We start from the raw sequence: 27,976 nt of genomic DNA, 5'->3' as shown, positions 1-27,976 counted from the left end.
GAGAACTGCTGCAATTCCATGCAGATTACACCTTAACGTTCATCATGCCAACTGCACCATACATACTTTATTGCACATTGCTAAAACATATTTGGGTTTTTTTTGCAAAACACCACAACACACTGTACAAAACAAACAATTTAACTCTGGTAATTTATTTTGTCACATCACAAAACATGAGCATTGTATATTTGATTTTTCTAATTGGAGTGATCTCCACCTAATGGAATAAAACTCCTCTTACTGAACACCAGGAGCTCCAACCTTCCAACCAAGATAAAGGAAAAGAACCTGCTCAGTAAATAACTTTGTGCCCTGTACATTTTCCTCTCTAGTATCCTGTACAGAAAGCTGTTTAGCTGTAACCCTTTTTTCCAACTCCAGTAGTACAGGAGCCTTAAAGTGTACATCAAAGGAGATAAGAATGGCTCGTTGACAAACCTGTAAAATTGCTAATCCCAGTGGATGGAAACAGAGAGCTGAGATTTTTAACAGAAAGCCAGTGCAGGTTGTGTTTGTATAGATCAGTGCCATATACGTAGATCTATAGGTATAGATCTGGATTTCTTTTTAAAGTGTGTGGGTTGTACTAAGCTTCAAAGTTACATTTTAGACTTTCAATTCCAAATTCCCATAGAAAACACTGTAGGGGGAAGCTGCCCATTTATGTTTAGGTTTGGGATATCTCAGAACAGGAGGTTACCAATTTCCAATAATAAACACAGAACAGACCTGGATGGTAACTTCCATATTTTCAGTTTTACACATTGGCAGAGCCCATGACATGGATGCAATAACAAAATTATTTGAGCACAGTCAAACTAGTAAAACTAATTTTAATAAAACTGGAGAAAGTAAAATTCCTGCTGTTTGTACTCACTCCTGCATCAGGGATTTTAACTGGCCCTGACAAGGGAGAGTTCATTGTAAATATTTAAATAACTATAAAGCATTGCCACTCTCACATCTATTGCAATGATTCCTTCTTGTCAGAAGAAACATACATGTGACAGAAGATTTTCAAGTCAAAGATTACATAATACTCAGCATTTATATAGTGCTTTTAATCTTCAAAGCACTTTCTAACCATTAATTAATCCTCAACATCCCTGTGAGGTAGGTAAGTATTGTTTCCATTTTATAGGAGAAAGGTGACCAGCCCAGTGTCATACAATGAGTCAAAATGGAACTGGAACACAGTAGTTACTGGCTACTAGTTCTGCATTCAGATCCTACCTCTCAAACTCTGAACTAGTTTTGCAAAATGTTTGCCATTTACAGGAAACCACTTGTTCACCGTATGCAGTTGCAATGGCACCCATTCATGAACGAATTTCTGGCTGTACTATGTGTTGCTGTAGTGTGACATGCAGAACTGTTGCAGTTCTGTTGTAAACAACTGTGTCTTAGTTGCATGGACAAAAGATGATGACAACAAAAAAGTACAAAAAGGTTTGTGAATATTAAAGCAAAGTCCCAAACATCATACTCTTCTCTAAATTATAAACCCTGCCCCTGTAGTAGTGAAATGGCTGGGACATTTTTGGTTCAGTCTGAAGCATGAGAACAGTGTCTGCAAACAACAATGATATTTTAGAGGACTCATTACCTACTGGAGTTGCTTTTTTAGTAAACAATCAAACAAACCCAAAACATTCCTGCAAAGCAAAAAGCAATTGCTTTTTTTCTTGTTGTATTGGGTCTGGCATGGTAGATTTACTTGCTCTGTGACAGGTTTGTATCCTAAAGAGAAATATATCTTCTCCAAAGCTCTAACTGGATCTACTCTGACAAAAAGCAAAGTGCTGTTATTTAGAGATAAAACTTTTATCAGCAAATCCAGAAGAGGCATTCTTGGTTACAGCTAAAACAGTTTAATCACTGGTACTGCACCAGGTTCCTACTTACCTATTCTTCTGTGCTTAAAAATATTTCTCAATGGTCACGCCAGTAATAATAAAATAATATATGGAGATATACCTGTCTCATAGAACTGGAAGGGACCTTGAAATGTCATTGAGTCCAGCCCCCTGCCTTCACTAGCAGGACCAAGTCCTGATTTTGCCCCAGATCCCTAAATGGCCCCCTCAAGGATTGAGCTCACAACTCTGGGTTTAGCAGGCCAATGCTCAAACCACTGAGCTATCCCTCCCCCCACAGCAGCAGTGGGCAGCTCCACTCCAGTTTCAGTAAAAATGCACATTATTTTTTGGTACTTTGTCAATTTCATCTTATGATGGACGAAATCTCTCTTTTTTTTTTTTTCCTTTCAATAAGATCTGGCACCTACAGTCAAAGAGATGCACTGAGAAGCATAACATGATTATGGAATTAAATTTAGAACTAAGAGCTCTTCTCAGACAGCTGCAATCTGCAGAATACTGTGCAACATTAAAGGACTTAAACTGAAAGAACAGATGAAAGACTGGAGGAGCACGTGACATCACAAGTTATACTCTAACTATACTTTTCAAGAGTATGAGCAGAACAAAGAGAATGGATAGGAAACAAGGAATCAGTTTCATGTATGACTCAAACTACTCAGTAACTCACTATAGGATATAATGTTTCAGAGCTTGCTTTTGGGTTAATTCATTTCCCACAGGCATCTGCTATTCATCCTCAATAGACACCAGATCTGCCAAGTTTGAACACTGAAGACCTGGTTCTGATCTCACTGACACTGGGGTAAATCAGATGTTATGCCACTGAAGTTAGTGATGTTACATCATTGCAAATGAACTCTGAAAAGGTCCTATAAACAGATGAAAAATATCTCCATATTTTTCTTATCTTTCTTGATTTCCAGTTCATTTTAGTCATATGCCAATAGCGAGCAGCAATTTCTCCACCTGCTTTTAGGTGGTTCAATAACACAATACAGAGCTGTGCAAATCCTATCATCACCACAAAGCAGATGGACTCTACTATTCCAACAAAAAACACTGAGATCCTTCCTGGATGTTTCTGATCACAGTCCCACTAACTAAACAGATCAATCTAGGAGCATCTGTGGAATAAAAAAATCTAATGCCTAATAATAATTTATTTTTAGATCACTCATTGGGTTGGAGCCCTACCTTCTAAATGCCAAATTAAAGCCAAAGAGTGTGTGTGTGTGTGTGTACATATTTTCTATATTATTTGGATTCATATTTGCAATACACTGATGTAGGTAAAGAGATAAAAGCTCTATTCCATCAATAGAAGTAGAAAAACAGCTTTATCTGTAAACAAGATTGTATTATGCAAAATGGAGAATGAGTAATGAAGAAAAGATAAGGCAGGTGCTCCTTTTCACCATCTTTCATAATACCAGAAAAATGGGCAACCAAGGAAATTAAAGGCAATAGATTTAAAAATCTGATCAACAGGAAAGACTTTTACACAAACATAATTAACCTGTGACACTCACTACCACAATATATGAAAGTCAGGTTTTTTTAAAAAGCAACAGAGGGTCCTGTGGCACCTTTGAGACTAACAGAAGTACTGGGAGCATAAGCTTTCGTGGGTAAGAACCTCACTTCTTCAGATGCAAGTGAGGTTCTTACCCACGAAAGCTTATGCTCCCAGTACTTCTGTTAGTCTCAAAGGTGCCACAGGACCCTCTGTTGCTTTTTACAGATTCAGACTAACACGGCTACCCCTCTGAGGTTTTTTTAAAAATCAGACATTTATACTGATAGTGAAAAGTATCCCCAAATGCGTTAGATATGATAAAATTCTATAAAGGATGTAAACCCTCCTGCTTCAGGACAAATGCCAATCACTAAATGCACAGGATTCAGTAGACAGGGTAAGTATGTACTGAATTCCATGTGCTGATTCTTCCATAATTATCCATTGAGGCCATTTTTCTGTGGAAGCATCTGGTTCTAGCTGCTGACAGAGACAGGGTACGGGGCTAGCTGGACTATTTGTTTGGCTATCCCTATCCTATGCAAAGAAACTGAAGCAAGCCCTGTTTTTGACTAAAGAAGTCACATATGGAGTCATAGGACGAGTGACCCAACCCACAACTTTCTTGAAACCAAACTAAGTGTAAGAAATATTAAAATAAAAATAGATCAGGAAATGAGACACAGTTAAAAAAAAATCGAATACACAAAAAGAACAACCTAGTGCTGGGCACTGTGTGCATCAATAATACAAGAGCTTTTTTTGTTAAAATGTTATCCTTTAAATACATAAAATCACACAGAAAAACTGAACAAGTATATGCAGGGTTCTGACAGCATTACCAACAACTCTGGGGGTGCACCGGGGAGGCCCTGAGCACATGTACAGCACTTTGCTAGCCTTTAAAGTTATGTTTGCACACTCAGCCAACATACAAACTGTAAACGAAGCAGCTCCCACTCCAGATACTGCAGTGACTCAATGGGGCAGCGTCTAAGAGAGGCCAAAGATATCAACCACTTGGAAGTAAATGTTTGCCATGCCCATGTGATGGACAACAGGGTCTCATTTCTGTTTAAACATAAACAGTGCAATCCTATTTCAAGCCAGAATGTGCTGTCCCTCACAATGGGCATCTTACAATAAGCAATCAGTGTGTGTGCTTCTTGAAGGGAAAAGATTTCAGTGAGGAGAAAGATTTCAGGTTCAAGCTTTCCAGGGTCAATATAAATAATAGTGAGGTTAAAGAAAAAAGAACCTGAAATTCACTAAAATCCCTCATGAGCAGCCAGTTCACAAGGTGTGTGTCTTCTGTTCAGGTTCTTATACCACACCAAGTATCAACATACCTAAGCACTCCCATTCTCTGCTCCTCACTTTCGATTCTTTCCTTTGATACTGGCTCTCTATATTTTACTTTTCTCTCTGAATTTTAAGATGAAAAAATACAGCATTTTTGTTTCTACTTAATAATAAACACAAACAACAGATACACAAACTCTATTTACAAGGGTACTTGTATTAATATCAGACTCTGGATGGCTTTACTGCCACACTCAAGCCCTGTATGTATATTGTATTGTATATATCCATACCACACACAAAGCTATACACACTAATAGGGGTGAGTGCATCTGTGTATTTGCATATATACTTCTCTATCTTTGCAAGCTCCTACACTCAGACTTTAGGCACCTGTGAGTGTGTGAGATACACTTTTAAAAATACAGTACTTCAATTAAAAGCAAGTGAAGGGAGGCGCGTTTCTGCTCTTGGGCACCCATGCGGCTGAGCTGCACTGATGGGATTCAAGAACATGAAGCTTAAATAAATGACATCCAAAGTCAATGCAAAGCACGTATGTCATGGGACCTCCAGTGGGCTCTGAAACAAACACGTGATGACAGCTGATACGGTGTTGGAATTATCCCTCTAAAGAGCTTCCTTTAGTGCAACAACTCCTAGGAGTGATGGAGCTTTGTGCTGTTTTAAAGGACAGACCCAGACATGTGGGAAGATACTTTCACTAGACAAGAAGGGACTCTGCCTCCGTCACACCGCATGACCTAGCCTAGCAGTTTAAATTTGGGTATCTAAAGCACCTAACGTGCACCCTTTGACAGTCCGGAGAGCCCCTCTGAGAAAATGCAGCTCCTCTGTTTAGGGCTTCAGTTTGCCCTCCTTCACTAATCTCTCATTGAGTTGGCAGAGCTGCTTCAGGAAGCCATCATTGGGCCCAATCTCCCGCTTCTGCCGGACAGCGCTCACTGCGGACTTGACATTCATGTTCTGGCGAAGCATCAGATAAGCAATGACCAGTGTCGGGGAGCGGCTGTAGCCTTCGCGGCAGTGCACAAACACCCGGCCTGTACAGGGAGAACATACAGAAAACAACAGATTATAACAGACTATCGTGGGAAGCACTACAGAAACACCTTTGATGGAAGAATGAATGAACAGAGTAACATTGGTCCTTCAGCAGCCCAATGACTGAATTTTGAATGGTCTCAGCTAGAAGACAGGTACTGTGTCTCTGTTAGCAGCCACGCCATCATCCAGCAGACTGCAAAACAATGACACATAATAAATACCTGTACAAATTAAAGCAGAAAATATCATATTTGTTTCCAAAGAGAGAAGAATTGGACTCCTTCCATTTGGTAAGCTCCTGCAATCTTTCGGCCTAGAATAAGGTTAGCAGCCTGCAGGACTCCCTAACTTCATCTTCTGCAGAAGGACCAATGTGGTAGAGAAATTAAAAACACAGAATTAAAAGTATGCAAGACTGCAGATGCATGGGATAAACAGAGACTCGGTTGTTGTTTGGATACAACACATTTCACAAAGCAAGATACACATCCTTTATGCTGTAATCCTAGCACTTCCTATGTCTCTACCTCAGTTACACCTTCCTCTGCTACTGCCGGTCTCTGCTTCTGAAGTCACATTAGCATGTAAGCGCTCTCATTTTAGAGAAGCTGCCCATTCAGCAAACAGGATACAAATGAAAGTGCTGACTACACAGCACCACTAGCCAGCAGAACCCAGTTACAAAACATACCTGCACCAAGAGCAAACAGAATGCGGCCAGCTGACTGATACAGGATTCTGAATGCTATTACTCCAGCTATTTGTGGTGAATGTGCTGTAAATAAATAACCAATAAGAAATGAAATAAAATATCACCTCCATTCTCCCTGTTTGAAATCTGGCCCAAGTTGGTTTGCTCTCAGGTTGCTACTCACTGGCCCATGTTTCCAAAGACAGAACCTCTTCCTAGACACAGGGAAGACGGGAGATGCTGACCCTAACAAACCCATTGCTGAAGCAAGAGGACAGAGGAGTCACACATTTCTCTCATGAAAGCCAGTTTACTGTGAACTGCGGCAGAGAAAAGGCTCTTAGCATATTTGCCTTGGGCTATTGAGATCCTTGAGAGACTTTTTTAGGAACAAGAACAGGAGTACTTGTGGCACCTTAGAGACTAACAAATTTATTAGAGCATAAGCTTTCGTGGACTACAGCCCACTTCATCGGATGTCCACGAAAGCTTATGCTCTAATAAATTTGTTAGTCTCTAAGGTGCCACAAGTACTCCTGTTCTTTTTGCGGATACAGACTAACACGGCTGCTACTCTGAAACCTGTCATTTTTTAGGAACATCAGCATTGCAACCTTTGTGTTAGTTTAAAGGCTGATCTCCTAACCACTCTCAATTTATTTATTAATGGAACTTGGTGCCACTTCTCTTTCCACCTTTGCTCATCATTGCAGTATTCGAGAAAAGTTATCACTATCACTACAGGAACGAAGGAGAGGCTGGTGACCTGTCTGAAAAAGGAAGGGGAGTGAAGCCAATGAACTCCCTGCACTACCATACATTACAAATAATTTTAACAATGGATTCATTTAATAACTGGAATGGACCTTTAGCCTAGCTAAAAGTCTATTACTTTTTGCATAATAACTAGACAGGTAGGCATAACAGCAGCACCTGAGACTTAAGGAGCCCTATCAGAATTAACAAGGGCACTGAAAATTCAGAGTAATTTTGTCACTATTATCCACATTTCTGTGAGCACCATCCAAATTGAGCAGGTGTAGCAGGACTTCCGTGCCTCTGCTACAGTTCACCCCAACTGTCTGGACCTCCTAAACTCTCCTTCCCAGTGCAGGCCTGTTTCCCTGGCTCACAAAGCTACTAGGAAGAGGTAAGTTCTTGCTTTTGGAATTCATCAGATTGACCAAACTGTAGGTTGTCAATCCCCTAAACCCCTCTCCCAAAAAAATAAAAATATGCCAAAGGCAGATCCCCCTGGACTTCCTAGAAAGAGTTCTCTCCCCCTCTGCAAAAGACTCTTCAGCTGTTCAGATGTGGGCTGAGAAAATCATTGGGAGCGTGTGAAGAAATATGAAGTAAGTAGAAATAATGACCTGACGAGAAGCACAAGCTGACCTACTGTCCTCTGGACGTCTAAGATTTCAGTACAGAGGAGACCCATGTTACAAGCTTTGCTTTGCAGCATTGCAGCAAGTTTTCCTGGGACTCTGGGGAGCAGCAAGGTATCTAAGATTATACCAGAACTTCCATTTGAAAATGTTTAAGATAATTTGGTGCAGCAGAAATTCCAGGGGGCACATACCATAACCAGATAATCCATCTGAAGTGAGAGTTCTCAGAGCTAAAAATCTCATGACTCAGACGTTGTTTCTTTTAACCAAGCTGCAGTTAGTTTATTCAAACCAGAGACAGCTTTTATCAACTGTTCTGATCTTCTGACCAGTGACAGTGTTTGGAACCAGCATGGGAGTGTCACCCTCTCTCTCTCTCTAACAGAGAAATGTTTAATCAGAGGAGCTGCTACACCAATTCCCAGTTACCATTTCTTCTTGTTCGAATACACTGGCACTACTATAATACCTTCTGCAGACTCTTTTGGATTACTCATCACTCAACTTGCTTTATACCTTCAAAGCACTGAACAAACATTAATTAATGCCCTTACAATTTCACTCATATTAAGAACTGTCACATTCAACTCTAGAGTAGATTAACCCTGCCCTCTGTACAAGCACTGGGCCTTGGTAAAGTCTATAAACTTCTCCTGATGAGGAAATTGTACAGATGGCCCAAATTCAAGTCTGTCTAGAGGCCGTCTCAATTGGTGTAATTTATACCTTCTTCTGTACCACTCCCTTATGTGTATATTACAGAATCTTAGACTGTGTAATTTACACCCAATCCTACATGCCATCTCCAAATTTAGCCCACTAAGAATAAAAGAGTAAGTTGATACATCTCACTTCACATCTGGCCCCATGATGAGTAAAGCAATGAGCAGGGCGTTCTAAGAGCATGTACAGTCAAGACAGCTACCCTCCCTCCTTCTTCTCCTTAGTTACGAACTCGCTTTCCTTGCACAGTTCACCTAGGAGCCAACTGGGTCATTGTTGGCTTTTTATTACTGTTAAAATGAGGGCTCTGAATAAAAAAAAACAACAACCCAAACCTTGAATTCCCCAAGATTTCTGCCTGTCGTGTAACCTCTTCAGACTCCCTTGCTATGGTTTCCACCTCAGTTACATGTGAAGGAGACCCCAGGGGAGAAAGAAGCAGCACTGAGTCAGTTGTGTTAAAATATCTGAAAATGTCAGTGATTCCCCTGACATGCATAAAACCTGCTTCCTTTGAGCTGGAGTTTTTGGTCCTTATCTGCTGTCCTACTTTCTGAGCATTCATGCTACATCTAAAGATGACCAAGTAAACAGAGGAACAATTAATCAAATCCTAAAAGGTTTGCCTGTTTTTGGTGAATGGGGTGCAGATAGCAAATGCTGTTCAATGTAGAAAACTGTTAATTAATCTGTGAGAAAGGACCCGATTGGGAAAATACTGGTATGACTCCTCATTTCCAGCTGCGGGAAACAGAACAGAATTTGCAGGGGGGAAAGAGATTAAATGAAAAGCACTAAACACAGCAGAACTAGCTTTTTTCAAAAAACAACAACTTTTATTGCACAAAAGTCAGCAAAATAAATGGAATACCTTCCTAATATCACTATTCAATGTAGGCAACTGCTGTAGCTGCCACATGGACGTTGTGTGACCATGAATGGGAGAGGAGATGCTTTATATGATGTGAATGGGAGAGGAGCTGCCCCCAAAACACTCTTTCAAGAGGTTGACAATATATTGAAGGTGTTTCTAAACCTCTGTTTCAAAGGAACAATCACACAGTGCATGGTCAAAGAAAGATTTGTGAAAACATAGTGGTACCCCATCAGTCCAGGACAGATGAGTGAACACATGGCATAACAAGTTCCTGAGGCTAAAGGGGCGGGGCTGATATATTGGGCTGGGGATGTTATCTTATTCCTAGAATTCCTTGCTTCTGGGAAGGACAAAGGGGTAAAAAAAAAAAAAAAAAAAAAAAAAACCACCAAGGATATTCCCTCTGAGCCTTGTGCAAATAGAGCTGTTGACAGAGGAAACAGCTCCTCAGAATGGATTGATGGATGAAACCTATGGATCATAATTTAACTGATTTTAGTTGCATTTGTTTCAGGAGTGTGAAAACTTATGCCCACGGTCAGGATATCGGATAAAGAAAAGGCCATGCTCAAATGCATGGGGGCTTATGATGCAATAATAAAATGCCCTTTTTAAAAAAGGGAGAATTTCTTCACAGTCATATAAAATATAATATACCCACTACCCCTGCTACCAGAAAGAAGAAAAGAAATAGGTAAGTGAGCTCCTAACATAAGAACAGCCATACTGGGTCAGACCAAAGGTCCATCCAGCCCAGTATCCTGTCTACCAACAGTGACCAATGTCAGGTGCTCCAGAGGGAGTGAATCTAATAGGTAATGATCAAGTGATCTCTCTCCTGCCATCCATCTCCCCCTCTGACAAATAGACAAACCCTAACCCTAACCACTGAGAAAGTGGGGTTTAGATACTCACAAACAATAGGGGCCAGGTATTTAAAGATATTTAGATGCCTAGTGGGATTTTCAAAAATACATCGGTGCCCTATGCCAGGGGTAATCAATTATTTTTTGTCAAGATCCAAATTTCTTGGTCAAGGTATACTCAATGTCCAGACTCCAGAGAAAATAATATAAAAATAACAACAGTAATGATAACAAGTAAATAAAAAGATTTTGTGGTCCTTTCCAAAGCATCTTGTGGTCCGGATTTGGCCCGCAGTCCACCTATTGACTACCTCTGCCCTATGCTAAGAAATTATCCACTCTTGCATGTGTTATTTGCATTTAATCTGCATCTCTAATATTAGCTTGTGTTGCAAGCTGAGTGTTGCATTTTACAATGCCCTTCCTGACTCTGATTTACGATTTTTACCGTCTTGAATTAGTGTTTGGGTCCTGCGTTACTTTCCAGATTTTCCATTCTGATCCACTACTATGTTCAGGAAATATTAAAGCCTCTCTTCCTAGCATAGCATTTCCAATATGATTTTTCCTTGCTAAGACTTTCATTGCTAAGATGCACCAGCTGTTTTACTCTCCCCAAATCACACACTGCTGTGGCAGTTTTCCATTGTTTCATACATTGAGGGGCTCTGTTCACAGACAGCAAATTCTACATCGTATATTCAAGTGCCCTAAACTCCTCAGCAAGAAGTCTAAGTCCTGATCTGAATGCTTTGGTTTCTGTTCCACTGAAAAACTGAGGAAAGAAAAAAGGAGTATTTCAAACAATGAAACAAATGGCCAGTAAATTCACATACTGGCTAGAAAACAGGGCAGAGAGACTCTTGGAGATGCCTTACCATCCTTCTGGGACAGCGCACTGTCAATAAAGTCAGCTGCCTCCTCAAAATAGCGACTGAGGTTAAATTCTTGGGTGTCATTAGCTTTAATGCCATGGTAGGTGATGCCTGTGCCTTCGTAGAACTCTGCATTGGTGTTCACATGCATGAAGGATTTTCCCTCTGCCGCATTCAGGACGTGGGTTATGCCCAGGCGCTGCAACCTCATGGTATTCTTGGCTATGAACCTGGAAAGTAAGAAGTATCAAGAAAACAAGTGGGGCTTAGCAAATCCCATAAACAGAGGCCAAACTCTCAGTATTTTCAAGTGCCCTCTGAATCTCTAACAAAGCCCCCTGCTGCCCACAGAATTACAGAAATGTAGGACTGAATGGATCATCTAGTTCAGTCCCCTGCACTGAGGCAGAACTCAGCATTATCAAGACCATCCCCAACAGGTGTTTGTGGAATCTCCATCATTGAAAATTTTTAAGAACAGGTTAGACAACCTCCCTTGGTAATTTGTCCAGTGCTTAACTACTCAAGTTAGAAAGTTTTTCCTAATGTCCAATCTAAATCTCCTTTGCTGCAATTTAAGATTACTTTGTGTCCTGTCCTCAGCGAAAGAGAATTAATTTATCACCCTCCTCTTTATAACATGTTGATTGCTATCACCTTTTTATCTTCTAGGTGCTTACAAACTGATTGTTTATTTGCTCCATTATCTTTCCAGATACCGAAGTTAAGCTGACTGGTCTATAATTCCCTGGGTTGTCCTGATTCCCCATTTTTATAGATAGGGACTATATTTGCCCCTTCCCATCCTCCACAAGTTCTCGAGGATATCGCTACTCCTGTCCCTGTTATTTCATTAGTTGTCCCCTAGAATCACTTGGCTTCCAGGTCCTGTGGATCCTCCCCTTAGGCTGGGGGGAGGTCCTTTAGCAGTTCCCCCTGCCCACTTCCTGGATCCCAACAGGGTAGTTACTCAACAGTCTGCACTCACCAGTGAGTCTCCTACAGATTTTTATCTCAAAAGTTGATCATATTTTTAGCCTGTTCACACAGGCTGTAGTCACATATGTACTGCGAGCTACCACGGTCACCACCTGTGACTGAGCCCTGCCTTCCTTGGCAGTGGGTGAGTGGAGAATATCTGGGACCCCCGAGACTGTCAATACCTCCTGTGACAAGAGGAATCCACCACTCCCTCTAAAATATGCAAGTCTGAGCAGTACTAAGAAACCATCATGGATGTTATGAAGGAGGCCTTGCAAGTCACTGCTCCTTGTTTAGCCTTTTTCTACACAAGGTAATCGAGAAACAGCTAAAAACAGCCAACAGCACCAGCATCCTGGACCCCCCGGCCAGGCTTCAGGCCAGGACACAGTACAGAAATCGAACATGTTGCTCTAGTGCAAAGATGGGGAACCTACGGCCCACCGGCTGGATCCAGCCTGTTGCTTAATTTCATGCGGCCTGGGGCAAGTCTCAGGGCCCTCCCCTCATACCCTCTGCGGGGCTGGAGTCACGAGCGCTGGCTCGCCCCACTGCGGGGGGAAGCCTCGGGCAGGTAAGTTGAACGTTTTATATTTTTCTCTCTAAAAAAACCCCTAAATTAAGTTGCTTTTTACTTGCATGTGGTCCACGATTGATTTTTTTATGTGGGTCAATGGCCCGTGATAGAAAAAAGGTTCCCCACCCCTGCTCTAGTGGATGGCCCACAGGCAAGGGAATTCCATTCACACTCATCCTCTCTGTGGCATCTGATACTGTTGATGGCCAAATACCCTCGACCTACCTCCAAGAACATGCAGGGGTGAATGAAAACACCTTGAAATGGCTTAGGTCCTTCCTCTCAGACTGAACAAACTCAGGGGGTTGTTCTGGGTAATTGTTCCTCCACCTCCAAAGGCCTCACCTACAGAATCACAAGTTCAATCCTTGCTCCGTATTATTCAATATCCATGAAGCTACTGAGAGCTGGTGTGACAGTATTACACAGCCATCTCCCTGCTCTGTCTCAGCTGAAATCAGCATCTGGCAAAAGATGAACCCAAGGAAAAGGGAGGCTATAATTTTAGGAAAATGGAAACATTTTGAAGTATTTGCCTCATTGTTCATACATTGTAAAAGTTGACCCACAGCTTATAGGTCCCTTCAGATTCCTCAGTTCTATCAGATACCAAAAAACCCATGGTGGCCAAAAAGAAAACCCAACAACCCCCAAAACAAAACAAAAAACATTTCCATCTGCAACTGGCCAGAAGACTGCACTCCTCCTATTGGGTACAGACCTGGGCATGATGATAAATGTGTTCATGCCCTCCAGGCTTGATTATCACAATGCATTAAATGTAGGAATGAAGACACATGACCTAAAAAACCTCCAGTTGGTACAAATGGCAAAAGCCGATCTGCATACCAACACAGGCAACCCTGAATCTATCACGACAGTGCTCTGCTCTCTGCATTAGAATTTGTATTAGGGATAGGCAAAGTAGTTCAAAGGAAATAGAAACCACCAGCATCCTCCATCCCAAATCTTCACCTCCTTTTGGAAACAAAATCAAACCAAACTTTCAGGGGTCTGAACCTTTCAGAGAACTCCCCTACTCACCTGCCCCATTTGTGTACTGGAACCAGAAGAGCTGAACTATGGTGAAAAATCAGCTTTCACCATGTTTCCAGCTGGGTCTGGAAGCACAAATGTTATGGGAAAGCTGCTTCTCTCAAGAGCTCCAGCCCCATTTAGCAGGCTCAAGAGATTTTAATAGTCGCTGAGCTTTAGATAAGCATATGTGCTGTATATTTTTGGATGGGTTTCTAAGTTTTGGGAAGGTGCCCACAGCTTTTGGATGGACGCCTTTTTATTAGAAATCTAAATAGATAAATAAAATCTGAATTAGTAAATTGTACCCAAACTGAACCCACAATCTGGACTTTGAGGTTCTGCAGAAATTAGCTCACAGTTACCACATAATAAAATGTTAGATAATGAACATACAAACCTTCTCCATTTCCCCTGTGACTGTTCCCCTTTTTCAGTATGAGTGCACACTGCAGACAAATCCTCATGTGTGAGCAAATTTTCTACATGTTCTGCCATGCGTACCCAATAATCATGGCAATGGGCCAAATCATTTAAGGACTTTCATCTATTAGCCAAACAAAAGTTGCCTAATTTTCTGTCTGGCAGGATAACAGCTGTGCCAGGGGATGAGTCTCAGTGCCAGGGGAATTCTACTTGGAACAGAATAGTAAATGCTATAAAAACAAGGCCAAAAGGAAAAACGTTCATTCTGTAGTGTATGCCTTGTCCTTTCTTTTCATATCTGACATTTGTACTGATGGAAGTCCTTTGGGTTTGAAGGAATAGAATTGAAGAGAGCTTTAAGGACAGTAGGAACTTCTGTGTCTGGGAACCACAGACTAGGTCATCAATAACACTAGAGACTGGTCTCTATTCCTTACACAGTAAATGAATTGCATAGAGTTATACCTAAGGTTCTGATCAGTACACTTAGTGGAAGCACAGAGCAAAGCTTGGCCTCTGCTTATTGTAAGAACAAATAATTCCATTTTCAAACACTCCCAGAAAATCCCACTTCTTACATTTCAGTTTCATTGCATCACCCTCAAACATTGGCTCCTGAGAAACAGGGCAAGGAGGTGGTCTCTGGGAAAGGAAAGCAGGATTAGCATCTTTTCCCCTAAGAAGCTCATGGAATCTTATCTGCTCTGAATATAGAACTCTCCCCATTCTGGCCCTGTAATATTAGCTGGTACCTGAGTGTGTCTTTCTTCCTACCATAGATCACTTTTACCTTCCACAAAATTCCAGTCCTAAAGGCACATATGGCACCAGTTAATGGTAAATAGTCCTAAGTAAGACTGTAATGCAACATCACTCATGCAGCCGGCCAACCCAACAAATAAAGATTTATAGTCTAAGCCTGGCTACAAGACAGAATTCACTAATAATTTCTCCATTCTGCCTACCAGTATCCCCACTGACAGCACAACTCAATTCTTATTGGGATATTCATACATGTCAATTTTCTTCTCAACGCCTCTACCGACAGCTTAATCATGTGAGCAAAAGATTAACTGCCCTATAATTAGTGGGCAGCCATTAGCAACTCATTTATCTTAGCCTGCCTATTGCCCTGGGATGACAGGCCCAAATACATACACTTCCTACATACGATAAATGCAGGATAAACTGAAGTGTACTTCCAGTTCCTCATGAAGGAACAAGTACTTTCTAAAATTCCCCCACTCAGATGGGCACCATGAACCAGACTCAGACTTCCTTAGCAAGATCTTGTTACCAAATACATATTCTGGAGATGTGGCTTGAGGTGCTTATAGGTTTCCAAAACACAGTTTGAAATACAACAGAGTTTCTCTACCAGCAGTGCAGAAGTGATGCTGTTACATATGCAAAATTTGCTTGCTTTTTGACAGAACAGCAATTTTCACAGGACACAGATTTCTGCAGTAAAAAAGGAAAGAAAAAAAAAAAAAAAAAAAAAGATAAATGGTCCATGTCAGCACAGGGCCAGATGTGGGGGAAATGCAAACACACAAACCAATAGGCTGAAGAGCGTTCTGTGCATTTACTTTTTTATGCCATAACATCGCAGTGTCTGCTCTCAGCCTGACTCTGAGTGTATTACTCTTTAAAATGCTTTGGACACATTTGAGAATTGTGTATTAAGATTATCAACTGCAGCTCACTGCAAGTAAAAAAAAAAACCCTAACATCTAGAGCCCTGCAAAGCTGCGGATATCTGCTTTATATCCATTCGTGGACCATGTTTGTAGATCTCAGATGGATGCAGATACAAATTTTGTATCTGCGCAGGGCTCTAATCACATCCACATTAATATCTTGTAGCCCTAAGATACAGGAAGTCTGGTTCTCAGACATTAATACATGCATTGGGAAAGCCTTAAACATGCCCTGTTCTTTTGAATTGCTATTCAGATAGGAATTTATGATTCATTGGTACTAGATAGTCAGAAACAATTATTTTCTGTGAAGTACTTCCTGGAGATGCAATTCAAAACAGTGTTAACATGAGGAAAATGTTGACATTTGTTCAGTGGATTGAGGATGAGCTAGAAAAATTCCATAATCACAGAAACTGGTTTAGATTTCATGCTGTATTTTGAATTATTCTGCTGCATTATTATCTGAAAAATATATAACTGTACTGGTCAGTAACCTGTGAATAGTGTTTACCCTTTGCTTTGAGCCTCTGTTTTGAGGAACTGGTCTTGTCTGAACGGTTAGGACTGTCTGGACGTGCTTTTTAGTTATTATCCTCTGCTGTTTTATCTTTGCGTTTTCATCGTTTCCTTCATCTATTACATTCGAGGTCTGTTCAGACCTAATTTTAAAGCCCGACCTGAACTCAACTAGACGCACAGCCCACCCAAACACAACCCAAGCCTGAGACCCTGCTCAATACTTCCCCCGAACCTGTATTAGCACTGCCACTTGGAGCTCGGTCTGGTGGGGTGCTTTCCGCTCGCATGCCTGCAATCTGTCTTCGGCAACCTCATGCCCATGAGATCAGTGCAGCCGCAGATGTGTGACCCCTCCAACTGGCCGCTGTCGCCTCACTGGACTGTGTGTGCTGCAGAGGGAATGGCACTGCAACTTGTCAGCCCACTCACACCACAGTGCAGCAAAGAGGTGGTGGGTTGTTTTCAGACCCAACCAGACCTGAACGCAACATTTGCTGGGTTCAGATCAAGTTGCAAGACTCCATATTATATGGAAAATTTAGTGCTTTGGCACTAAGTCACTCAACAGAGGGATTGTTCATATTGCACTATCTACGTTCCAATTTAATCTCCCCTTTCTGAATTTCTGAGCTAAGTGAGATCCCTGAATATTCTAACACCACTCCCATTTTTAGCTCTGGATGATTCATTCACAAGAAAAAACAGCCATACCAGGATGTGAAATAGTCCAGTAGCTTTCAATCAAAAGTTTATTCTGAATCCAGCTCAGACATTCTCATTCATCTATTTGAATCCAGTTGCCCACATGCCAGTCACTGGGCTTGTGATTTCCCTGTGTCTGAAACCCTGCAGGGATGTGTCTGCTCTAAGAAAAAATATTTTTGTAAGTGCTTCCACTGGGCAGTGATAAATCAGGCACTCTATCCCAAAAAGGAAGTGATCCATCCAGATCAGAGTTGATGTTTCAGTGTCAAAGCAAATAATCAAGTCACTTCATTCTTTTTGGCAGGACATTTGCCATACTGCTGTCCAGCACTATCTTGCTGCAATGTTTGCAAAGTACCTTTGACAACAACTCAGGAGGAAATCAGAGACAAGGATTACATGAGGGCCAAAAACAAGATGTGAACCATTCAAGCTATCTCAATTCATACAGATTATCAGTGTACCACCACTTAGCTAGATTTTTTTTTTACATTTGTTACTTAGTAAGAATGAAGACTCAAATGGTTCTATTGTAATGTAAGATATGACTCAAAATTTCTTCATACAGACTTGCTACACCACCTGAATTGTAAGAATTAGAACAATTGTATAACAGCACATTTTTGCAAGACATAGTTTGTATGAGCTATTATGGTTGACTTAATAAGTTAAATAGACACTAGACCAGAAAGTTACTTTGGGATAAGATTTTATCAAATTAATTGGAGATCTGACCTTTCAGTTCCACAACCAAAATAAATAACTGTTTTCATTTGTCAACACATTCACACCGTTCTGACATTCTGTACTGCCACATAAGAGCAATACAAAACGTACACAAAAATCACGCTATACCATAGTCCTCCACAGTTACTTTGCTGAATGATTTAATGGATTTTGAACAGAGACTTTAATGATAAGGCAGACATTATAAAAAGAGAATGTCTGTACAAATGCAATGTCATTAGCTTGTACTAACTCCCAGAATCCCCATTTCTACCGTGAAGATTCACGTGTTTGGATAAGGGCTTGTGCCATCCTCAACCGAGCATTACCTTTTGTTTGAACCTGCAGTGAAGTCATAATCCTAGCTTTGTGAAATCACAACATGTTGCTATGGAAATTATGAAATCCCCATTTAAAGGGAAGTATCTTCAGTCCCCGCTCCCCCCATTTCTGATCTGCATTATCCACAGGTCCAGGTGTACATACAGCACAGATTTAAAAATGCAAACAAAATTTTTACATTTTAAAACGCTTCCCAGAGAGACAAGGTGTGTGAGGTAGTATCTTTTACTGGACCGACTTCTGTTGGTAAGAGAGACAAGCTTTTGAGCTACACAGAGCTCTTCATCTGTCTGGGAAAGGGCTCTGGGTGTCACAGCTAAATACAAGATCAAACAGCATATATTCTAACCACTTATGCTAAACTACAGGACCATTCAAGGTGAAGTGGTCCGTTAGCACCCTGTAGTCAAAGGACAAAAAGAAGGGGGGCTAGTGGGTTGCAGATTGTTGAAATAAGCCATATTTCATTTAATAAAGACACTGCATTTATTGCTTATTTCAACAATCTGTAACCCACTAACCCCCCTCCTTTTTGTTCTATGACTACAGGGGTGTTAATGGGTCACTTCCCCTAGAATGTGTGCTAAGGGACTATCCAATCTGTTTGATCTTGTATTTAGCTGTGACGCTCGGAGGGCTTGTCTTCATGTACAGTTCTGATACAACTGCACCACTGTAAAAATCACTCACTTAGTCACTCTGTAAAACCACCACCACAAGCTGCGGTAGCTATGTCGGCCCGTTGACATAGGGCTGTCTACGCGGTGTGTCGCTCAAGGCATGGATTTCACCCCCATGAGCGACGTCGTTATACCAATATGGGTCTGTAGCACAGACCTGGCCTGAGAACCTTTCCCAGACTTGAAGAAGAGCTCTGCGTAGCTCAAAAGCTTGTCTCTCTCACTAACAGACATTGGTCCACGATATTACCTCACCCACCTTGTCTCTGTAATATCCTGGGACTGACACATCTACAACAACTAGGCTCTTACCAGCCTCCCAAAACAAGATCCTCCTCTCCCACACACACTCACCCACCAAAGGGAAGATGTATATTCTTTTGCAACATACAAAACACAGGAAATTAGGGTGTCAAGTGGAATTATACCAAACTGTTCTGCTATCAGTCCCTGCTGCTGTTGTGGGACACTGTTCATATACCTTCTACACAGCTGACCTGCTTTTCAATGTTACTTATCAGGAGCATGTGCCAAACAGACAACTCCAAATCGGTACCAAATTTCCTGTTCTGTCCAGGTGCTAGAGCAAAGTGGACTAATTACATGTCATGTCAGAACCTTGGTAGGGCTGTGGTTTATTTCTTGCATATACTAACAGAGATTTTCTTGCTGCCTTGCCTGCTGAAGGCTCTATGCCCATACAATAGAGGGAGATGAAACCAGATGGGCTTGGGAATAGATACATGAGAGGGATTCACACATCGAGGGGAGGCAGGTTTGTATAATTTTTGCTTGTGCCCAGAATGGGTCCAAGTCCTGCCCCGCCCCACCTGCCTAAGGCTCTGGGAGGGAGTTTGGGTGCAGGAGGGGATGTGGGAGGGGGTGCGGGAGGCAGGCTCTCTGAGGGAGTTGGGGTGTGGGCTCTGGGTTGGGCCAGGGGGTTGAGGTGCAGGAGAGGATGAGGGGTGCGGCGCTTATCTTGGGCGGTTCCCAAAAGCGACCTACACACCCCTCTGGCAGCAGCTCCTAGGCGGGGGGGGGAGGGGCTCGGTGCACCGCTGCCCACAGGCACCGCCCCTGCAGCTCCCATTGGCCGCAGTTCCCGGCCAATGGGAGCTGCGGAGTCGGCGCTCAGGGTGGGAGCAGTGCACAGACATACACATCCTTCCCTCCCCCCGCCCCCGGGGCCACAGGGGTATGTCAGCTGCTTCCTGGAGCGGTGTGGAGCGAGGGCAGGCAGGAAGCCGCCTTAGCCCCACTGCGCTGCCTATGGTGGCAGCCGGGGGCCCCTGGACCCTTTTAAATTGCCTGGGGGTGGCAGGCGGGGCCAGGAGATACTCCAGGGGAGGTGCGTGGGGGCAGCAGGCAGGGCCAGGGGAGAAACCCGGACCCAAACATTGGTGGAGCCGGGCCTCCAGGTCCTGAATATTCCTGGAGCATGGGCACCAGGACCCATATAACTCGCCACCCCTGCACACATCAGCAGGCAGTGTGAGGAGTGAGGTCAGGCAGACAGGGTAAAGGCAGAGAGAACTACAGAAGCAGGGAAGGAAGCTAATGTTGGGACAGGGTGGAAGAGGGACAAGGAGCTGGAGAAGGCATAGAAAGGAGGGAAAGACTTCAAGGAGAGGCCAGGACAAGTTCACATCCTTATCAGGATGACAATCAATACAAGTACTGTCAAAATAAAAATCCAATACATCAGTTTAGGATAGAGATTCACAGCAATACAGAGGTCTGGGGACAGAGTGGGACATCAAGAAACCAGTCAACAGGAAAACGACACAGATTTTAGAACCAGAAGAAACCTTTACAATCATCTAGCCCGACCTCCTCTAATATAGCCACAGAATTTCACCCAATGATTCCTGCATCTAGCCCAATGACTTGTGTTTGAACTAGAGCCCATAATTTAGAAAGCCATTCATTCTTGATTTACAGACTCCAAGGGATGGAAAGTCTACCATATCTCATGGTAATCTGTGCCAATGATTGATTGCCTTCATTGTTAAAAATGTGAATCTTATTTCCAGTTTGAACTTTGGTGGATTCAGTTTCCAACCACTGGATTTTGTTATACTTTTGTCTGCTAGAATAAAGAGTCCATTATTACCTGTGGGTGCTGGCCCAGGCCCCACCACACCACCCCGGACGTTCTTTCACGCCCCCTAGGAGGGCACACCCCACAGTTTGGAGACCACTGATCTATACCAAATGAAATTAGTGGGCAGCAGGTTTAAAACAAATAAAAGGAAGTTCTTCTTCACAGTGCCCAGTCAACCTGTGGAACTCCTTGGCTGAAGAGGTTGTGAAGGCTAGGACTATAACAGAGTTTAAAAGAGAACTAGATAAATTCATCGCGGTTAAGTCCATTAATGGCTATTAGCCAGGATGGATGAGGAATGGTATCCCTAGCCTCTGTTTGTCAGAGGGTGGAGATTGATGGCAGCAGAGAGATCACTTGATCATTACCTGTTAGGTTCACTCCCTCTGGGGCACCTGGCATTGGCCACTGTCGGTAGACAGGATACTGGGCTAGATGGACCTTTGGTTTGACCCAGTATGGCCGTTCTTACATTCTTATGACTATCTCTGACAGGTGTTTGTCTAACCTGCTCTTTTGTAGTAAATCCAAAGCTGACTCCAAAGAATAACAAAGGGATCTCACAAAACTGGGCAACAAAATGGCAGATGAAATTCAATACTGATAAATGCAAAGTAATGCACATTGGAAAAATATAATCCCAACTATACACACATCTTGGAGTCAGTGCGGCTATTTCCCTGAAAACAGCTGCTCGATGTGCAGCAGCAGTAAAAAAGCTAACAGAATGTTGGGAACCAATAGGAAAGGTAAGAAGATAAGATAATAAGACAGCAAATATCATAGTATCACAATATAAATCTATGGTATGCCAACAGCTTGAGTACTGCCCCATCTCAAAAAAGATATATTAATATTGGAAAAAGAACAGAGACAGGCAACAAAACTTAGAGGTATGGAACAGCTTCCATATTAGAAGAGATTAAAAAGACTGGGACTGTTCATCTTAGAAAAGAGACAACTAAGATGCGATATGTTAAAGGTGTATAAAATTATGAATGGTGTGAAGAAAAAGTGTTATTTACCCCCTTCACCTAACAAAAGAACCAGGGGGCACCCTATGAAATTAATAGGCAGCAGTTTTTAAAACTAACATACAGAGGTATTTCACATAGCGCACAGTCAACCCATGGAACACACTTCAAACTGTTGTGAAGGCCAAAAGTGTAACTAGGTTAAAAAAAGACTTTGATAAATTCGTGGAGGATATGTCCAGCAATGGTTATTAGCTAGGATGGACAGGGACACAATCCCATGTTCTTGGTGTTCCTAAGCCTCTGATTGCTAGAAACTAGGACTTGACAACAGTGGATGGGGCACTTGAAATTGCCCTGTTCTGTTCATTCCCCCTGGAGCATCTGCCACCGGCCACTGTCGGAATATAGGATAGTGGGCTAGATGGACCATTGGTCTGATCCAGTATGGCTGTTCTTATGGACCAAGGCAGAGCTTATTTTGTGTTTAGGATAAAGGTAGAGGTCCTAATTTTATTTTTATTTGTATTATGTTAGCACCCACAGGTCCACATTTTGCTACCAAGAGACAGTCCACTCCCCCAAAATCTTAAGTCTAAACAGACAAGACAAAGTTTGAGATGGGAAACCGAGACACAGAGCAATGTAGTGACTTGCCCAAGGTCTCTCAGTAGGTCAGAAGCAGAGCAGAGAGTAGAACCCACAGTCTGGGTGGAGTGAATGTAAATACCTTACAACTGAGAACAGGAACAACCCCAGGCATTTTGCCAGATGGGTGGAGAATGTTGTTGGCAACCTAACCCACCCCCAAACAACTGAGAGAATTACCATCTCCTGGGTAAATAACACATGTTCTTGAATATTTGCTCCCATTTCTGTGGGGTGTCTATTGTGGAGTATGGGAGTGTAGAACTTGGACTGCAACCCCCAGGACAGCTGTCCAGGGGGGAAAGGCTAGTGCTGACAGTCACATTCAGGTCTGAGCCTGGTGAGCAAAATTTCTCATCCATTTTTAGCCCACTCTTGAATTAGCTTTGACAGCTTTTATTTTAACATCCCTCAGTTCTAGGACTTCAGTGGGCTACCAAAACCCTTTAGCAAATACCACAGGGCCCTGCAGCTCTAAACTCACACACACACACGACCCTAACTTCAACCTAAGCACTCCTAGGGTCCTTTACCATGAATGTCCAAGGGCCACATAATCCTAACCCCCAGACCTTTTCTACCCACGACCTCCTAGGCCCCTGGCCCCAGCCAAGTTCTCACACCAATATTCGGACAGTGGATTGGGAACCGGACTCCCTGGGTCCCCAGCAACCCAGCTTCCCCCATACCCTCGGCTCACGCAGCCCCCACCTCCGCCCCCGCTCTCAAATCAGGCCGGGGTGAGCCGTTCACAGCTGTGCTGGCTCGGGAGGTCACTGCCCGGGCCTCAGCCCCCCACCCCCCGGCCTCCCCCGCACTCACGCGTTCCCCACGTGGATGCGGGGGGCCACCTCGTTGCTGTGCGCGCTGGGGAGGCTGTAGCAGCCGCTCCCGTTAGCCAGCAGGTCGTTCAGCTCCTCCACTGAGATCTGATAGTCGGACATGGCCACTCCCTGCAGCCCCCACTCTTACTCCGCAGCTCTCGGCAGGGCCTTGCTTCTCCCCCCCCCCCCACGAGCGCGGGGCTGAGCCTGATAGGAGGGGCGGGGATCAGCTGGTTCTGCCAGCAGCCGGGCACACACGGGTCACGGTGAGCAGGAAAGCTGCACGCCCCGCCGGGCAGGGGGGTTTCCTTGTCCCGCTGCCCCCCCCCACCCCATCCTGACCCCTCCTCCCGGAGAATCGCGCCTCCAGTCTGTCCCTCCCCTCAGCCCCCGGACAGGACCCCGCCGCCCCGGGAACAGGCAGCAGGTGTCGAGTTCGCCTCCCGCTGCGGGCCCCGCGCCGGCCCCATGGAACGTTGTGTATCAAACGCTGTATCGCGCTGCCGGCGTGCTGATACACCGGCCGGGCCGGGCCGACTGGGCGTGTGTGGCTGTCTCCGGCCCTTTCACAACAGGCCCAGGGAGGAGGCGGTGGGACGGGACTCTAGGGCGGAGCTGGGGCACCGGGCGCCTCTCCCTGCCCGTGCGGAGGCAGCTGCGCGGGGCCCGGCCATGGCCACGGCCACGCTGAAGCTGCTGGTGGTTGGGGACAGCGCGGTGGGGAAGTCCAGGTGCGGGAAGCGCTCCGGGAGCGGAGGGGCCGGTTTCTGGGGCGGGCCGGGGGGTTGGTGTCCTGGGAGGCTGCAGGGCGTGAGCGGCCCGCTCACCCTGTCTCTCCTTTCCCCGCAGTCTCTTGCTGAGATTCACCGATGACACGTTTGAGCCGCACTTGAACCCCACGATAGGTGAGTGCTGCGAGCTTCCCCGGCCCGGCCTCCGCTCCCGGGGATCTCTTAGCACTCGGGGATCCGTGCGCGGGCTCCAGGCCGCCCCGGGGTGAGCCCCCCAACCCTGCAGCGTTACAGATGGATAATAGGAGACTGAAATAGGGCAGACTTGTAAGGAGCCGGGACCCCCGGTGATACCGGCTGTAGGGATTTGGGAGTGGGAGGAGCGCGGCAGAGGCCTCCTAAAGGGCTCGAGAGGCTTTCATAACTGGCTGTTATGAACACACACCGCCTGTGTTTGTGTTCATGCCTCTTCACAGCTGCACGGGGCTGCACACAGCACCTCACACGGAGAAGTGACTGTACCCCCGCCTGTCGGGAGGTAGCAAATGTTGGCGAACTTCATAGCAACTCAACTAAACGCAGAGAGTAGCAAAGCCTCTTGCTGTGTTTGTCCTGACATTGCTTCCCTCTCTTTTGCATACCAGGTGTTGATTTTAAAGTGAAGAAAATGGTGGTTGACGGCAAACCAGTGCAACTTGCAATATGGGTAAGTTTTGCCCAGGACAGATGAAGACAAAACGCCTGCCCTTTTACATTACTAAAGTTTGCTGTACTTTAGAACAGCGTTTAGTAGTGAATGGGTATGCAGCAGGTCTTTGCATACACAGTATCTCGAGTATTTAAGTGCCATGGTTCTGTTAGTGTAAAATTGTGTGAAGTGGGCAAGGTGCCTAAATAAGGCAAAGTCTCAAATATCAGGACTGTCACTATAAAATCCGGACATCTAGTGAAGCTAAGCTGCCCAGTTCTCCTGGATTCCTCTGCTGTGCATTAATGGACTTGACAAGACACAGCCACCCATGAAAGAGGATTGTTGAGCCCCAGGTATTCTCCAGGTAGACAGCCCTTGAACAGCCAAGACCTAATGGGGATGAAATGCCCAAAACAGCTACTGTATGGATTTGGCTGTATTATTTCTATGCGCTGTTTTGCATTGAACTCCCGGCGCACCATGCTGAAAACAAACTCTAGACTTGCCATGCACTGCCCCATTCCTTCAATTAATGGGAAAGGGGAATTCAGTGTTGTAATCCCTATTTAAGGCTAAAGACTTATTTTCAGAGGGTCTGAGCCTTCACCCACAACTGTTGGCTTCAGTGGAGGAATTCAGAACCTCTGAAAATTAGGACACCAGACTGCAACTGCATGGGAAGTATAATTATAATATTTCTAAAGCTTCCTCTCCACACCCACAACCACGGGGCTTGGTGCTCAGTGCATTAGCATGATCATGATCTAAAATACCCCAAAATAAAAATCTATTTAAAATGCCCCACTTAAAATTAAAAGAAAAACTTGAAACTTTCTCTCTCTCCCAAAAATATATTTCTACATGATGCCTGTTATTCTCCTCTCTGTTTGCTTTCCGCCCCCTCCTCTCTCAGATCCTCAACTTTTCTTATTTAAGTGAGGTGAGGGAGACTGAAATTAAACTCGGAAGGAGCAGGTTCCATATACGTGAGGGCACAATTGTCTGTCAGCCTCAGATCTAAAAGGTGGATTGTGTGAGGGTAGATGCTCATATGCATGAGGCCTCATATACATTATCTTGGACCAATACTATTAAGGCTTTAAAATAAAAACAAAACAAAAAATGCTGCCAATTTGCATCATTTACATTGATTGTCTATATAGCAGGAGTAATACAATCATGGTTGCTCAAACCAGGGAGGAAGTATGCTTCTTACATTCTGAACAAGTTGCAAGCAAAGAAGCAGCTCTTCCAAGAGGGAATTCAAATAACCAAGCTTCAGTCACAAGGGTGTGTCTTGCTGTTCTGAGATCAAAATCAAGGGCAGAGCCTGTGCAAATTGTGCTGCTGAAAAAGATACCTTTGCAGCAGTATGTTAACAGCATCAGGAGAAATCACTCATTACTGACGTGCAGCTGTATTATAACAAAAAATAAAATCCATAAACAAGCTGCCAACCCCCAGAAAGATGTGCAGAGTCCATCTTTGTTTAAGGTTTATGCCAGCTTACTGTGTTCTGTGCATAGGTACTCTGATGACTGGTGCTCTGTGAAAATAAAAATCATAGATAAGGTTGAAAATAATAAATTTGTTTTTTCCAGCTGTTCTGGATTTAGTATTTGGAAAGCAAATAAGATTTCAAAAGCTTGGTGGGGAAATTGGTCTCTAGAATAGCAAACAGACTTGGAACATAGCACTTGCCCTGCATTCTGTGTACTTTACATTTCATAAAGGCTCAGCAGGGAATGTTCTGAAATTCCCTGTGGCTGGATGTAATCTGCCCTAGCATGCCAGATGTTAAAGCAGAACTGCTTATTTCTGAGAATATCACTTGTGTAGTGGCTTTAAAATCCTTCCTCTTCTTTTCGATTAGTCAGGTATCCAGGAGAAATTTTGAAAATGTTTATTTTACTAAGATTGTATCAGACATTGCAGGATTTTCATTATTATTAAAACTGGGTATAACATTTAGGAACCATTTCTTTTTTGTTCTTTCATATTGCCAGTTGCACTGGTACTAAGGAGTGCTCTGCTGTTGTATCCTTGTGTACTTGGAGGCTTAAGGATATAATAACAAACTGCTTAATAAAAACTCCACAGGTCAGCCCTTGTAAGGGAATACCATGCCAAACCTATGATTGAATATTTGCTGAACAAAGTAGAGAAATTACATGATGGTGTAGATGTCCACCATGTCTAGGTTTTGTAATCCTTACATATATTTAAATAAAAGGGCAATTTCTGAAGTAGACTCATAGACCTTCAGGCCAGAAGGCACCACTGTGATTATCTAGTCTGACCTCATTGCAGGCCACAGAACCTATCCACCCACTCCTATAATAGACCCATAATCTCTGGCTGAGTTACTGAAGTCCTCAAATAATGATTTAAAGACTTCACGTTACAGAGAAATCCACCATTTACCCTAGTTCAAACCAGCAAGGTCCCGGCTCTCATGCTGCAGAGGAAGGCAAAACTCCCGCAGAGTCTCTGCCAATCTGGCCCTGGGGAAAAATTCCTTCCTGACCCCAAATATGGTGATCAGTTAGACCCTGAGCATGTGGACAAAATCCACTAGCCAGATATCTGAGAGAGAATTCTCTGTAGTAACTAAGAGTGCTTCCCAAGTAGTGTCCTATCACGGGCTGTTGGAGACATTTGCTATTTACAGGCGCAGATTGACTATATGCCACTGTAGGCAGTCTCATCACACCATCCCCTCCCTAAACTTAACAAGCTCAGTCTTGAAGCCAATTAGGTTTTTTGCCCCCATTACTCCCCTTGGAAGGCTGTTCCAGAACTTCACTTTCACTCCTCTGATGGTTAGAAACCTTCGCCTAATTTCAAGCCTTAAACTTATTGATGGCCAGTTTATAGCCATTTGCTCTTGTGTCAACATTGGTGCTTAATTTAAATAAAAGAAATCATAGTGGGTAAAATTTCATATTCCTTTGCCCCTTTATAGTCCTTGCTGTGGGGGGTTGGACTTCATAATGCACTCTGGAGATGTTTGAAGTCTTTCTGGAGGGAAATATAGGGCAGGGATCGGCAACCTTTGGCCCGCGGCCCGCCAGGGTAAGCACCCTGGCGGGCCGAGGGATGTGCTGGCCGCTGC

The 27,976-nt window shown here is 43.6% G+C and overlaps 1 protein-coding gene and 1 pseudogene across 1 annotated transcript; one reads left to right on the top strand and one right to left on the bottom strand.

Annotated features, from left to right (window-relative positions):
- Positions 1 to 35: 35 nt before the first annotated feature.
- DUSP3 (dual specificity phosphatase 3) lies at positions 36 to 23,998 on the bottom strand. The gene is made up of 4 exons (XM_065577435.1): positions 23,438 to 23,998; positions 11,199 to 11,425; positions 3,676 to 5,768; positions 36 to 3,463 (listed from the first exon to the last, which is right to left on the bottom strand). Exons 1-3 carry the CDS (start codon positions 23,557 to 23,559, stop codon positions 5,563 to 5,565), a joined length of 555 nt encoding a protein of 184 aa, XP_065433507.1. The 5' UTR covers positions 23,560 to 23,998; the 3' UTR covers positions 36 to 3,463; positions 3,676 to 5,562.
- Positions 23,999 to 27,976, top strand: part of LOC101940975 (ras-related protein Rab-18-B-like) — an 8,914-nt pseudogene continuing 4,936 nt past the window's right edge.

The sequence above is a fragment of the Chrysemys picta genome, chromosome 24, assembly GCF_011386835.1.
Source record: "Chrysemys picta bellii isolate R12L10 chromosome 24, ASM1138683v2, whole genome shotgun sequence".
Classification (NCBI taxonomy): domain Eukaryota; kingdom Metazoa; phylum Chordata; order Testudines; family Emydidae; genus Chrysemys; species Chrysemys picta.
This window is presented reverse-complemented; position numbering and strand designations above follow the sequence as displayed.